General features: G+C 40.4%; 1 protein-coding gene across 3 annotated transcripts in view; it reads left to right on the top strand.

The window, feature by feature from the left end:
* The window catches only part of Vps54 (VPS54 subunit of GARP complex), a 77595-nt gene that overhangs the window by 57084 nt on the left and 5600 nt on the right, over positions 1–14911 (top strand). For all 3 annotated transcript variants that reach the window (XM_050141119.1, XM_050141117.1, XM_050141118.1), the window contains exons 16-21: positions 1219–1282; positions 3379–3484; positions 9583–9670; positions 10142–10263; positions 10375–10455; positions 14068–14175. In XM_050141119.1, the coding sequence (XP_049997076.1) occupies positions 1219–1282; positions 3379–3484; positions 9583–9670; positions 10142–10263; positions 10375–10455; positions 14068–14175 (569 nt within the window). The remainder of the gene's footprint in view (positions 1–1218; positions 1283–3378; positions 3485–9582; positions 9671–10141; positions 10264–10374; positions 10456–14067; positions 14176–14911) is intronic.

The raw sequence follows: 14911 nt of genomic DNA on the forward strand, positions 1-14911 counted from the left end.
TCTTGTGGTTGCTAGGAATTGAACTCAGGACCTCTGGAAGAGTAGCCAGTGCTCTTAACCTCTGAGCCAGGTCTCCAGCCCTCTTTGGAAGTTCTTGTGGTAGGAGTTTTTATATACTTTGTTTCTGTCTCAGTTCCCCAGGCCTGCCTTGCTGACCATGAGTGTGTGCTGTTAGAACTTGGTTAGCCCTTGCTAGTCCTTATGACTAGGGATCCTGGGTTCTTATGCCTGTATCCACTGTGCACTCACTGGCTTACTAGGTACTGACTACGGCCCCAGAGAAGGGAGGGTTAACTGATATCTAATACTGAGTGCCTGTCTGGTGCTAGGCATTGTTGTTTTAAGCAGTTTACAGGTACTATGTAATTGATGTTCTGTAAACGAGGCTGTTTAACAAATCAGAAGCTGGAACACAGCGAGGTTATACGTGTCGTTTAGAGTTAGAGAACTAGAAATGGGAGAGTAGGGACTCGGATCCAGGCAGACTGACAGAAGGACCTGTCTCTTACCTGCTCTGCTTGCGTGTGTGTGCAAGAGAGAGTTAATTAGAAAGTACTTGCCACCACAAAACAAACAGACCTGTGTTCAAGTTGAATTGATACTAGAACTTACTTTATTTGCATGAAAGAAAAGAGGAATTATGTCTTAAGGTTTCAGAAACTTGAAACTTAGGAAAAGCAATAATTATATGCCTTTGTTAAGCTAATTATTTGGCTGCTCCAAGACAGTGATCTAATTTATTTTTCTTTTTACCTAAAAATGTCAAATTTTGTTTCAAGTGATAAAACATCACATGCTGAAAATTAATGTCTTGGTTGCGCTCTTTAAGAGTTAATGTTAATAATGAAAAGTAGCCATTGTAAAATGCTAGCTCTGCCTCTAACCCAGTTCTAACTTCAAAGGATGACTATTATCTACTGTGTACCAGGTCCCACGGAGAGGCGGTTTATAATCACTACTCCTGTCATTCTAACGAGCCTAACAGGCAGATAGTTTTGCTACAAAGAACTTAAGTCATTGGCCCAAAATCATACAGCCAGTATTTGCAATAGTGGGACTCAAACCTAAGTCTGACTCTAAAGTAATGTACTCCCAAGATAGGAGTCTTTGTTTCAGAGATGAGATAGTTCTGGTTCTAAACAGGAACTACCATTTTCATTTTTTTCTAGTAATTTGTTTCATTTTGTCCCTTACCTTTCTTGTTTGTTTGTTTTCTAGCTACGGAAGAAAGGAAGCCAGCTGAAGTCCTTGTTGTTGAAGGACACCAGTATGCTGTGGTCGGGTGAGTAGCACATTTCTCTGTGAAACAGCCTTCTTGTTCTCCCTTGGAGTGAACTGCAAATTTTCAATAACAATGTTAAAAACTATAAAATATTTAAGGGAGATTTTATGATTTTTTTTTAATTTTCCATTGTTCTGTAGTATGTTTTACCCATCAAGGACTACACTGGTGTCACAGAAAGGATCTGGTTTTCTCATGTAACAGGAAATGTATGAGGCAGCCCAAGGCCCGTGTAGGAACTGCGTGGTACCATTCTTACCACTCACGCGCTTGCTGCCTCTTTTTACTCTATAGCTTCTTTGTGTGTAACATAGCATAGTAGTTTTAGTGAAACACAAACAGTTCTATCAGAAAATGGTTGCTGTTCTGTGTATCATTTAGCACACCTCACTATTGTCATTGTAGACATTGGTCTTTTGCTCTTTTGTCAATAAATATATCTCTAATTGAAGTTAACTGGAAACATACTTATCATTTGTGCTGCATGCCTTTTATGAAATTTTAAACTCACCATGGTCTTTAAAGCAGTGAAAAATTTGTGTTGTCTTTGATTCTTGTCAGTGTTTCCTGAAGTAGCTGTTCCTTCTATAAAGAGAGTAGTATCTTGTCACAACAATGTATACAGTAGAATTGTCTCTCTGCAGAGGTGAGGGAGTTACTGACTTCCAGTTTTCAGTTCTCTTAGTACCATGGCAGCCGTACAAAGGATGCTTAAGCTGGAAGCTTCTTCCCAGTCACTTTCAGGTTGCTGAAGTATGTTTCACAGCGACACTCCTTCCTGCCCTCTGGAATCTTTGCTTGTCTCTGGGAGGCAAAGCTGTTTTCAGCCCCTCCAGCTGAAGTGTCGTTTCTGTCTACTGATTTGTTATCCAGTTACATTGCATGTGCTTGATGAAAATGGTCCCCCTTGTCGAGTTTCTTGGCTCTTTAAGAAAAGAAACTGTTGCCAAAAAGACTGAACTTCCTGGCTAAAGGGGACGAAGGCATCTTCTAGGAAGATTATAAAGATCTGCAGTGGACTCACACCACACAGAGCAGACTCTAGAGCAGGCATGAGACATACGTGGGCTCCCAGATGAGTTTAAAAGTCTAGATGCTTCTATTGAATTTTAGTTCTTAATAACTTGCAGGCTTTTTTTTTTTTTTAAAAAAAAAAAGGATTTATTTATTTATTATGCATGCAGTGTTCTGTCTGCAGGCCAGAAGAGAGCACCAAATCTCATTCCAGATGGTTGTAAGCCACCATGTGGTTGCTGGGAATTGAACTCAGGACCTCTGGAAGATCAGTCAGTTCTCTTAACCTCTGAGCCATCTCTCCAGCCTAAACTTGCAGACTTTTATAAAGCATTATTTAACATGGCTTTCTCATTTCTGAAAGCTGAATGAATTTAGATGTCTTACAGTAAGTCATTCTTCCCCACTGTGACCTGTCCTGCTATTAAACTGATAGTTTCTCATCTTTTTGTGACCACTCAGTAAACTTCCTAGGACATTATGTTCTCCTTAGAGCATTATAAATTCTTTTATATCACTGAGAAAATCCGAACTGTCCTCCCTTCGTTAATTCAAGAGCTATAATTGAGGACTGTTTACATGAGTGAGCAGAACCACTGAGCAGTCTTTTTTTCAGTGTTTCTGATTTTCCCAGAAAAGGAATACTTGTGTATGGTAGAAACTTGCTTAAAATTGCCATCCAGAGAGACTGGCAAGATGGCTCAGTTACGAGCCCTTGTTATTCTTGCAGAGAACCCAAGTCTGGTTCCTGGCAACCCATGGTGTCTAGCAACTATCTTTTTAAACTCCAGGGGATCCGAAACCCTCCTCTGGTCTCAGTGAGTACTGCATGCATATGGTACACAAACATATATGAAAGCAAAATACTCATACATGTGTTATAAAAATAAATAAATCTTTAAAAAATGCCATACAGAGAAAATGACGTTTCTACAGCACAAAGTTTGACGAGACATTCATTATCAGTGTCTTGTAGCTGACTCTGAAGTTATACAGCCGCCAAGATGGTATATCGCCATAGATGTTTTGAACTGGTTATTTGACTTTTTGATGAGTGTCTGTGGGTTATCTTTTTCTTCTAGAACTGTCTTGCTGTTAATTAGAATCATCCTTGAATATTGCCAGTGTGTGGATAACATTCCATCTGTTACCACTGACATGCTCACTCGTCTGACAGATTTGTTGAAGGTGTGTACAGCTTTTCCCATTTATTTGAAAAATAGTTGGAAGAGTTCATTTATTAGAGTGTAACTAATCTTTAACTTCTAAAACACCAAGTTATTTTTAGGGTAGGGTTTTGTGATACTGACCATCTTTATATATCAATAAGGACAAAGTGCTCTGTCTTCTCCATATTCATTGTGTGCATGTGTGAGGTGTGTATGTGCTCATGTGTGCACATGTGTGCACTCACATGGCCTCATGTCCATAGTGCTGTTAATGATGAGAAGACTGAACACTACTCAGCTCATTGAGATCAGAACCTAAACTGCTTTCTGGTACCTGGCAGGAGCTCACTGGAAGCTTCGGCTCACTCAAGTCAGAGATTTTTTTTTTTTTTAACATTCTTCTGGAACCATTAATGTAATGAAATTTGATGATTTTAGCTATTTCATACTAATAAGTATTCTTATGTGCTAGTATAACAAAGGCTTTATTCTTTACTCTCACTTTATTTAAAATGGATGCTTTTTCTCACAGGTAATCTTCTGATTACCCTGTCCAGTTTCTTTATACCTCTTCCCATCTGGATTCATTCCCTTTTTGCTCTCATTAGGAAAAAAAAAACAGATTTCTAATAGATAACAACATATAACAAAATCAAGTATAAAATCAACACATTGAAATTGGACAAGGCAAATCAACAGAGGAAAAAGAGCCCAAAAGAATCACAAGAATCAGAGACCTACCTGTGCCCATGCTCAGAAAGGCTCATAAAAACACTAAAGTAAAAGCTATGATATGTACACAGAGGGCCTGGTGCAGACCTGGGCAGGCCCTGTGCTTGCTATTTCAGTCTCTATGAGTTTGAATGTGCTTTTGCTCAGTTGATTCAGGGAGCCTTGTTTTTCTTGTGTCCTCCATCCCTCTGGCTCTTACACTCTTTCCACTTCCTCTTCCAAGGATTCCCTGAGCTCTGAGAGGATAGATTTGATGGAGACATCCTATTCAGAGCTGTGTGTTCAGAGGTTTCCCTTCATAATGTCTGGCTGTGAGTCTCTGTATTTGTTTCCATCTTATTTGAGAGGAACCTTCCCTGACGATGGCTGAATAAGGCACTGATTTATGATTGCAACAAGGTCTTGTTTAGGAGTCATTCTAGCACAACTTGATTTTGTTTTTTTAAGACCAGTAGTATTTGTTTTTGCCCTAGGTCTCTGGGCTGTCTATTCTCTGATTTTTGCCCTAGGTCTCTGGGCTGTCTATTCTCTGGTTTTTGCCCTAGGTCTCTGGGCTGTCTATTCTCTGGTTTTTGCCCTAGGTCTCTGGGCCATCTGTTCTCTGGTTTTTGGCACCCAAGCAGTGTCAGGTATAGGTTCTATCTCATGGAGTGGCCTTAAGACCAATCAGACATTGGTTGGTTACTCCCACAAATTTTGTACCACCATTTCCCTAGCAGATTTTGCAAGCAAGACAGCATTGTAGATCAAAGGGATTGTGGTTGGACTGGTGTTTACTTTTCTCTTTTAGTAGACTGCAGAGTATCTTCATGTACCAAAGACACTAGAATGCAGGGGTGAAGGTTCTATGTATGCTCCAACGTGACCTCTGCATGTTCAGTGAGTTGTGTAGGTGTTGTCTTCAGCAATGGCGTCTTACTGTCAGTTTGTGGAGAGCAACCTATTGCTTTGATATCATCCTGGGTTGTTTGTGGATTTTCATGGCACCCCTTTGACATCTACCTTTCCAATTTGTATTCCCTTAATCACCTTCAGTAGTCTTCCTTACTGTATTAGCTAAGACTTCAAGTACTGTATTGAATATGTATGAAGGGAGTTGGAAGTTTCATCTTGTTTCTGATTTTAGTGGGATTGGTTTGAGTTTCTCTCCATTTAAGTTGATGATGACTATGGGCTTGCTGTATAAAGTACCTTTATTATGTAGAGGTTTTCCCCTTGTGTCCCTGTTCTCTCCAGGACTTTTATCCAGAAGGGGTGTTGGATTTTGTCAAAGACCTTTTCTGCATCTAATAAGAAGATCGTGTGGTTTTATGTCTTTGAGTTTGTTTGTATGATGGATTATATTTATTGATTTTTTTAAAGATTTATTTATGTATTTATTTATTTATTTATTTATTTATTTATTTATTTATTTATTTATTAATTNAGAATGTACCGATAGCGGGAGAGCTGTGAGCTGTTCATTGGTCCTCGGGACACCTAGAGTGCTGGGGAGGAGGGGCTGGCGGGGCTTTCAGGAATACAGCGTCTGCAGCTTGTGAACATAGGGGTCCTGGGATCAAACTCAGGTGTCAGGGTCGGCAGCAAGCGTCTCTAAAGCCCACAAAGTGCTTTTATAGAGAAGTCCTTGAGTGGGGGCTGCCTGGGAAGACACCAAGAAGCTCCGACTTTAACGCAGAGAAGGCGTTCGTGGGCACAAGGCTTTCCCCTCAGAATGGGGTTGAGGCTGCAGGTGATGGGCAGACTGCACCAGCCCCACCGCAGGAAAGAGCAGAAGCTGGGCTGCATCTTGCAGGCTGAAAGCAAGCTTAAGTGGCCGGCCAGTCCATCCGGCAAGCAGGCTATAGAGCGCTTCCCTGCCTCTCCCACCCTGACTCTCATTCACAAAGGCTAGAAGGAGAGAACCTGGCTGCTTTTCCAAAACAGAATAGCAAACTTCCACTCACCCCTAAAGAAAGAATTGACCCAGGCAAACAGAAGAGGCATTGGAGGAAAGCCTGCAGGCTCAGTCTGAGAGCCAGGCCTCCGCCCTCCACCCCTTCAGTGGGCTGTGTTACCAGCAGGGTGGGCATAGGAAGGGCTGCAGTGGGGAGCAGGGAGCCCTTTTGACCTAGAAGAGCGCAGCTGCAAAGAGAAATCCAGAAATCCAGTGTTTAGTGTTCTTGTCACTGGCTGCTGTATGCCCCAGGGAAGTGACAAATTCTTTCTTTTTTTTTTTTTTTTTTTTGCTTTTTCGAGACAGGGTTTCTCTGTTGTTTTGGAGCCTGTCCTGGAACTAGCTCTTGTAGACCAGGCTGGTCTCGAACTCACAGAGATCCGCCTGCCTCTGCCTCCCAAGTGCTGGGATTAAAGGCGTGCGCCACCACTGCCCGGCTAGTTTGATTATTTCTTACTGTCTACTTCTTTGGGGTGTGTTTGTTTCTTGGTGTTTTAGAGCTTTGAGGTATGCAGTTAAGATGCTCGTCTGAGATTTCCAGTGTGCTTGAACTTGCCTTGTAGAACTGCTTTGCTTGTGTCTCCTAAGTTTGGGTATGCTGTGTATCCATTTTCAGTCAATTATAGAAGGTCTTTCATTTCTTTCTTAATTTGTATCCTGACCCATTCGGTAGAGAGTTGTTCAGTTTCCCAAGTTTGTAAACTTTTTCTTGTTTCTGTTGTTGATATTCGGCTTTAATCTATAGTGACCTGCTGGATGCAGGGAATTATTTCAGTTTTCTTGAACCTGTTGAGACTTGCTTTGTGACTGAGTATGTCACAAAGTATATGTGGTCAATTTTGCAGAATGTTCCGTGAGGTGCTGAGGAGAAAATATATTCTTCTGCGTTTGGATGAACTGTTCTGTAGATACCTGTTAGGTCCATTTGGCTTATAACATCTGTTAGTTTCATTATTTCTCTGTTTAGTTTTTGTCTGGATGACCTTTCTGTTGGTGACAGTGGGGTCTAGAGTCTCCCACTATCAGTGTGTGGGGTCAATATGATTAGCTGAAGTAGTGTTTCTTTTATGAACTTGGTGCTTTGTGTTTGGAGTATAGATGTGAAGAATTTAGATGTCATCTTGACGGAGTTTCCCTTTGATGTGTGTAGTGTTCTTCTCTATCTCTTCTGGTTAGTTTTGGTTCGAAGTGTATTTTGTTAGATATTAAAATGTTTACACTAGCTTTCTTCTTGAGTCTGTTTGCTTGGAATATCTTTTTCCATCTTTTTTCCCTGAGATACTGTCTATCTTTGATGTTGAGTTGTATTTCTTGGATGCAGCAGAAGGATGGTTCCTGTTTTCATGTCTATTCTGTTAGTCTGAGTCTTTTTATTGGGGGATTAAGTCTATTGCTATTGAGAGGTATCAATGACCAGTAATTATTGATTCCTGTTATTTTGTTGTGGTTGTTGGTGGTGGTGGTAGTGGTTTTGTGTATGTGTGTGTGTATGTGTTTCCCTTTTGATTTTGCTACTCTGAGATTATTTATTCCCTGTGTTTTTATGGTTGTAGTTTACCTCCTTAGGTTGGAGTTTTCCTTCTAACACTTTCTGAAGGGCTGGATTTGTAGATAGATATTGCTTAAATTTGACTTTATCATAGACAACCTTATTTTTCTATCCATGGGGAATGAAAATTTTGTTGGGTATAGTAGTCTGGGCTGGGCATCTGTGGTCTTTTAGAGTCTATAGCATATCTGTCCAACCCCTTCTGGCTTTTAGAGTCTCCATTGAGAAGTCAGGTGTAATTCTAATAGTACTGTCTTTATATGTTATTTGGTGTTTGTCCCTTGCAGCTTTTAATATTCTTGCTTTGCTCTATACATTTAATGTTCTGATTATTATGTGCCAAGGGGGCTTTCTTTTCTGGTCTAATCTATTTGGTGTTCTGTATGCCTCTTGTACCTTATTGGCATGTCCTTCTTTAGGTTAGGGAAATCTTCTTTTATGAATTTGTAGAAAATACCTCCTGGGCCTTTGAGCTAAATTACATTGTCCTTCTCTATTTCTATTATTGTTAGATCTGGTCTCTTCATAGTGTCCCAGATTTCCTGGATGTTTTGTACCAGGAATGTTTGAACATTGCTTTTGACTGATGTATCCATTCCTTCTGCTGTGTCTCAGTGCCTAAGATTTTATTTTCTCTTCCATAGTTCCTGCTTAAATTCTTAAACTTTTCATTTCCAGAATTCCCTCAGTTTGGGTTTTCTTTATTGATTCTATTTCCATTTTCAGGTCTTGAACAGTTTTATTCATTTCCTTCTGCTGTTTTTATTGTCCTGGATATCCTTAAGGGATTTATTAATTTCCTCTTTAAGAACCTCTCATATCCATACATGTTGTTTTAAGGTCTTTCTCTTGTGCTTCAGCTCTGTTGGAATATTCAGGACCTGCTGTGGGAGGGTTTCTGAGCTCTAGGAGACACATAATTGTTCTACTTATTTGTTATTGACTGTGTTTTTACACTGGCATCTAGGAATTTAGAAGCAGAATGGTTATAGGTCTAGGTGCTGATATCTGGTCTTGTCTTTGTTGGGTGAGTGTTTTGTTCCCTGGTTTCTGTTTCCTCTCTGGAGTTCAGGAGAGTGTGCTGGACCAGAGTTTGAGTCCCTAGCACCAACAAAAACAGGGTGGTCCTGGAGGCACCAAACATATGTGAACACACATGTACAGAAAAATAAAGGACTTTCATGAAGAGTGACAGAAACTGGAGTTAGAGAGTTGGCTCGGAGGTTAAAACCATTTACTGTTCTTGAGGAAGATTCCAGAACCCATACTGTGGCTCAAAACCATCTGTAATTCCAGTTCTAGGGGTTTCATTGCCTACTTCTGACTTATGTAGAGCCCAGGCATAGACATGGTACACATATATAATTGCGGCAAAACACTCACACACATGAAATATAGATCTTTAATAGAAAAGAGTGATTGAAACTTAACTGCTTTTGGAAGGCAGCTATGCTCACCACTATACCACCAACGCAAAACCTAACTGCTTTTGTAAATGTAGATTAGAGATTAATTTTCAAAAACTGATTTTTAGATTTCTCTTTTTTTTCCCCACCAGAAGTCAATTAGAGTCTACCTGTCCTGTCCCCTTTTCATTAATGTATAAATAGATTATAGTTACTTTTACCAGAAAATTCATCAAACCATTGTAGCGAGCCATTCCTCTTGGCACTTGGGAAGCTGAGGCAGGAGAATTTCCAGCATGGATTATGTAGTGAGTTCAGATCAGTGTGCACCACAGAGTGAAACCTGTCTCTAAATTTAAAGAAAAATTCAACTAAAACATAACTTCATGGTTTGTAATGAGAAGAAGGTGAGCAGAGAAGGAGTATATTTGTGTTTCTGGGGCAGTTAGCACTTTAATGAACTGATCAGAATCTTTTCCTTCTTCCTTTGTTAGTACTTCAATTCAAGAAGTTGCCAGTTAGTTCTTGGAGCTGGTGCATTGCAAGTTGTTGGACTAAAAACAATAACTACAAAAAATTTGGGTATGAATTCTTCATTTAGTTCCCTTACTGAGTTGTTAGAATGTCTCTTGTATCGTGTTTATGCCTGATGTTCATATGGCTTGGACCGGAGCCTGTGAAAGAGCAGGTGCCACATTAGCCTTCATGTGGTGTGTATGTGCGCTCTAGGAAGTTCCCATTGCTCCAGGCTGTATGGAAGATGTGTCGCTCTCTAAAATGTAATACTGTGTACAAAGTATTTCCGGAAATCTGCATTAGAAAGCACTTTGGGAAAAGAATCAGCTGTGCCAGTGTCCTCGGGCTGTTCACGGGCACAGTGGGAGAGTAGCGTGTTCATTGCCAAACTACTTCCTTGTGCAAATGAAATATTGTTTTCATTTGTGAAATAAACTGGAATCTGTATAGGATTAGTGTGGATGTTTTTACTTAATTTGATAATTAAAATCAACTAATATCTTTGTTTTTCCATTCTTATTTACTCCCCAACTGCAGCCCTTTCTTCACGGTGTTTGCAGTTAATTGTGCACTACATCCCTGTGATCCGGGCTCATTTTGAAGCCCGACTACCCCCTAAGCAATGGAGCATGCTTAGGCATTTTGATCATATCACCAAGGTACTTCTCACCTGTTTTCTATTGGAGTTTCACAAATGTCTTCTTTAATTGTTAAGTGTTTTGGAAATATGTCTTAGGAAATTTTAAAAACAGTGTTATTTCTCCTTACAGGATTACCATGACCATATAGCCGAAATATCAGCTAAGCTTGTAGCGATAATGGACAGCCTATTTGATAAGCTTTTGTCAAAGGTAATGATTCTTCTAAATGATTAAGCTTGGCATATGTCTAAGGCATTGTGATTTTCCATTTTGTAGAGAATTCTAGATACATAGGGACATGGTAAAAGAATCTCAGTGTTTACGAGGTATTTACTGATTGGTCAAAATTTTCACTTTTTTTTCCCTAGGAAAATTTTATCATCTCCTCGGGCCCTTTAGTGGTCGGGCTTACAATTGCATTGCAAACCCTGTCTCTCAGTTTTGAGAAGAGCACAATAGAATGTTCACATTTTGCATAGCTGATTCTCATCTTCCAAATGGCCTGGGGGAGTAAGGGAGATAAAGACAGGGAGTCATATTGGTGCACTGACACTCTCTATCCATAAGAAGAGAATTTCCTGAGAAGCTTTTCAGTATTCATATTTATTACCTATATTTGACAGATAGTGACATTTTGCTTTTTATTCAAATATGTTACCATAGATTTGAAGCAGGATGGTATTTTATCTCCCAGTACTCAGGTGCATGTATCATCCTGCTTCAAATGCACTGTAACATATTTAATTCAGAAGGCTAGGGAGATCCCTCAGTCAGCAAAGTGCTTTCCTTGCACGTAGGACCAATGGGTGTCTTTTTGTTTGTCTTTAAAAGAGGGAAGCATGGTGGCAAATGCCTGTGGTCCCTACTCAGGGGAGGTGGAGAGAGGCAAATGCCTGGGGTTTGCTGGCCAGCCAACTTAGCCATCTTGGTGACTTTCAGGCCAGTGAGAAATGTGTCTCATAATATAAGGTGAATGGCACTGGAGGAGTATCACACGGGTGTCCACTTGCAGTCACATGTCGACATTTGGACATCCACCCTCTCACACAAATCAAATCTTAAAGGAACAGTCTTCCATAAGAACACTGCAGTTACCGCACCTAAGGATGTTACCAGTAACTCCCGTGTCCTCTGCTAACACCTCACCTGTTTGGGACTTAGCCAGTGAGTCAGCTTACCTTTTACTGTGATTTCCTCTGTGTGATTCGTTCATTACATTTGCTGGTTGTGTCTCTCAAGTTCTTTGTTTTGATAAACTAGAGCATTCCCCTCCACGGTTTTGTTTTGTTGTGTTACTGCCCTAGAGGATGTGGCCAGGCCTTAGAGGTGTGTGCTTCTTTCATGGTAGCTTTCCACCTGTCTGCCTGGCACCTTGCATTCCCATGTTAACAAGTCTGCCTTTGCTGCTCCCTGACTTGCTTGCCCAGAACTTTAATCTTTTTTAAAAATTCATACCAAAATAGAAGACAGGATTTGTTTGGGTTTGTCTTTTAGTTTTTAGCTTTTCGTTTTCTTGCCTGAAATTTTAATTTTGAAAATATATGCCACAGTAATATAGTCTAGACTATTTTAAGACGCTAATAAGGATGCAATTTCTTGTATTGAATGAGTCTATCTCCAATTATACTGACAGCTAGACTAATTAGTATCTTACTCATTTATTCACTTATGCAAACCATTGTGCTGGGTAACAGGGCAGCACAGAGTAGATCAGTCTTCCATCTGGTCCTCAAATAGTAAAGATCTAGTAGGGAAAACTTAGAATAGCTTCAGCAACAAAGAAGCATATGTGAAACATTGTGAGTAAGGAATTGGTTCCACATGTTGGAGCTTTTACTGCTGTGGGAGACATGGTCGCCACCTGGGAGAGAGGGGCTGGGAAAGCACTCCGGCTGTTGCATGCATGTGAAGTTTGCTTTTAAAGGGTGGGGTGGGGGCAATGAGATTAACATGCAAAAGTCTCTGAGATAACATGTTGGAAAGTGTAAGAAACCAATTCTGTGTCACAGTTAGAGAGGCACACCCAAATTAAGTCTCATGTTTGCTACAGACTGGCCAGTGAAGGACCATCCTCCAGATGGGAATAGTAGGATGCTCTCAGAGGGTAGAGTGGGAGTTAGGGAGAGAATATGTATCTCTGTGTGTTGTGCACTTCGTTTTTTATTGTGTTTGACTGTAGCAAGTGTTAGTAAAGTGTCAGCTGCCAATATTCTGCTGTTGTTACTATAACTCAGGTGAGGCTGAAGTCTGCTAATGCACTGGGTTGCACACACAGGAATGGGCACACTGCAATAGTCTCCATCGCTATAAATCAGTGTAATTCAGGTTTATTGAGGTATAATTTATACTCAATAAAATTCACTCTTTCAAGTACACAATTTGGTGTATTAAAATTCATATATACACACACACATATGTAATGAAATGTCCGCATTCAAGATAAAGAAAATTATTGACAAACCTTCTCTTGGACACTTTAGTTTTGCTTCTCCCAGAAGTCCTTCATACGGAGTTACAGCCTGTTTTGCCAGACTCCTTTTGTTCAGCATAATGCTTTTTGGAATCGATGGATGCAACCTTATTCTTTATATGCTAATAAAATTAACTTTTAGAAAAGGGGCAGTTGTGGGACTTCTGTTGAAGCTTTGCTTGTTGGCGACTGAAGAAAAGGATGAGGAAGAGGGGACCCCTGGGAAGGCGCAGTGTGCTGACGTGAGATGCCACAGCACGATGAGCGGGGAGCAGGGAAGTTACTATTTGGGAGGTAGTGTGTCTTTAGTGGCTCTTTCCCCAGAGAGAAATTCCAGAAGAATGTAAGGAAAGGTCTCTCGGGTGGAGCGAGTTACTGTCGTGTCCAGTTTAGGTGGCTGAAGGGTGCGGTAATGAAAGTGAGATCACCATTAGGAAAAGCAGAGATGGAGAATGGTTGGGGGATGGGTTAGCCATTTTAGGGGTGACAAAGCAAATGACTCTAAATGAGATGACTTGCAACCTCAGTTCCGGTTTCAGTGAGTCCAGACCCTTTCTCTAGTGTGTGGTGCTTGCTGTGAGTCCATGACATTCTTGGCCTTATAATCCCCAGTGCCTACATTTGCCTTCATGTATCTGAATTTCTTCTACCTCTAGGATATTTTGAAAACAACATCAAAACTCCAGAAATAGTGATGTTTCGTGAGGAGGCAGAGAGCCTAGTCATTACATCTTGCTAGTGGTGTTATGAAATGGTGCAGCCACTTTGGAATATAGTTTGGCATTTCCTGATAAGTTAAACATGAAGTTAATATGACCCACTGACTTCTACTTACATATCCTAAAGAGCTAAAATAATCCACACCAAAACCTTCACACTTGTTCATAACGGCATAATTCATAGCAGCTCCAAGTTCTACCAGCTGACAAGTGTGGAGACTGTGGTCTGCTCACAGTGTAGCATATTCAGCCAGCAGAGGGATGGAGTACATGCACAGGGACAGCAAGAATAATCAGGAAAGCATTCCCTGAAAGAGCCAGCCACACAAGTCACGTTTCATGATTCTGTGTAAGAACTAGATAGGAATTGAAGGAGCTTTAAACCCAAATGGCATTTTTAAGGCTGGAAGCAGCTTATGGTCTAGTAAAGTGTTTTACTTCCCATAAACTAGATGAAGTTATTGACCAAAAGTTTCTTAAGATTAGTATGGTAGTACAAACCTCAGCTGAAGACCTGAGCGCTATTGCCAGAATTAGATGTATGGAGGCACAGAAAACCCAACTCAGGGAACGTCAGAGACACTGCATAGTCCAAAAGACTAAAGATAATTCTCATTCTTTTTCCCTTGCCAGTACGAGGTGAAAGCTCCTGTTCCTTCCCCTTGTTTCAGGAATATTTGTAAGCAAATGACAAAAATGCATGAAGCTATATTTGATCTTCTTCCTGAAGAACAAACACAGGTGAGTACTAACTCTAAAGACCTTTGCGATTTTAACCCTTTATGTTCATACCAGTAGGGGAGTTTGTATGTGCTTTAGATCCAGTTAAGTTTAAGTGTAGTTCATCTTTGCTGTCATCTTTTAGGTTGTTATATTGATTAGTGAGGCGTGAATAAAATGTTTTAATTTCAAATGTCTTTTGTTTTGGCAGTTGAGAACTAAACAGAGCTTCTAGTCACCTGTTGTTACCCATTGTTAAGAGGTCAAAACTTCTATTATCACTCTTTACATTGTTAGTGTGGAAATCAGAGTTGGCGTCTATCAATAAATCTATGATGTTATAAATTGAGGTTATAGCAAATTAGAGGTGAGAGAAGTTAGCAGTGGAGTGCTAAGATTAGCATATACATAAGTCAGTCATTACTGCTTACTAGACGAACATGAGTGGTCTGTGGTAAAAAGGGTGGGGATACCTCTCAACTGTGACCAAACATGGGAAGGGAATAAGGTATCTACCCTTCCTGCTGTGTCCACCAGAAGTAGTACACGTTTATTCTTTGGGATCTCTATGTCCCATGCCTCTTTCTCTGCCCTGAAACCTCCAAAGTCCAGAACTTCATCCTTTCCTCATTTTTATTCATCCAGTTAATTTCCTTAAACTGGATACTGTCATTCAAGCCAGCTGTAGAATGGTGCAGTGTAAGGATGTAAACTAGTGTGTACCAGGGGGCTTAACTCCCAGTAGGTTGTTATCCAG

Source organism: Alexandromys fortis, unplaced genomic scaffold, assembly GCF_014885135.2.
Source record: "Alexandromys fortis isolate MF-2015 unplaced genomic scaffold, M_Fortis_MF-2015_v1.1 scaffold_7, whole genome shotgun sequence".
NCBI lineage: Eukaryota > Metazoa > Chordata > Mammalia > Rodentia > Cricetidae > Alexandromys > Alexandromys fortis.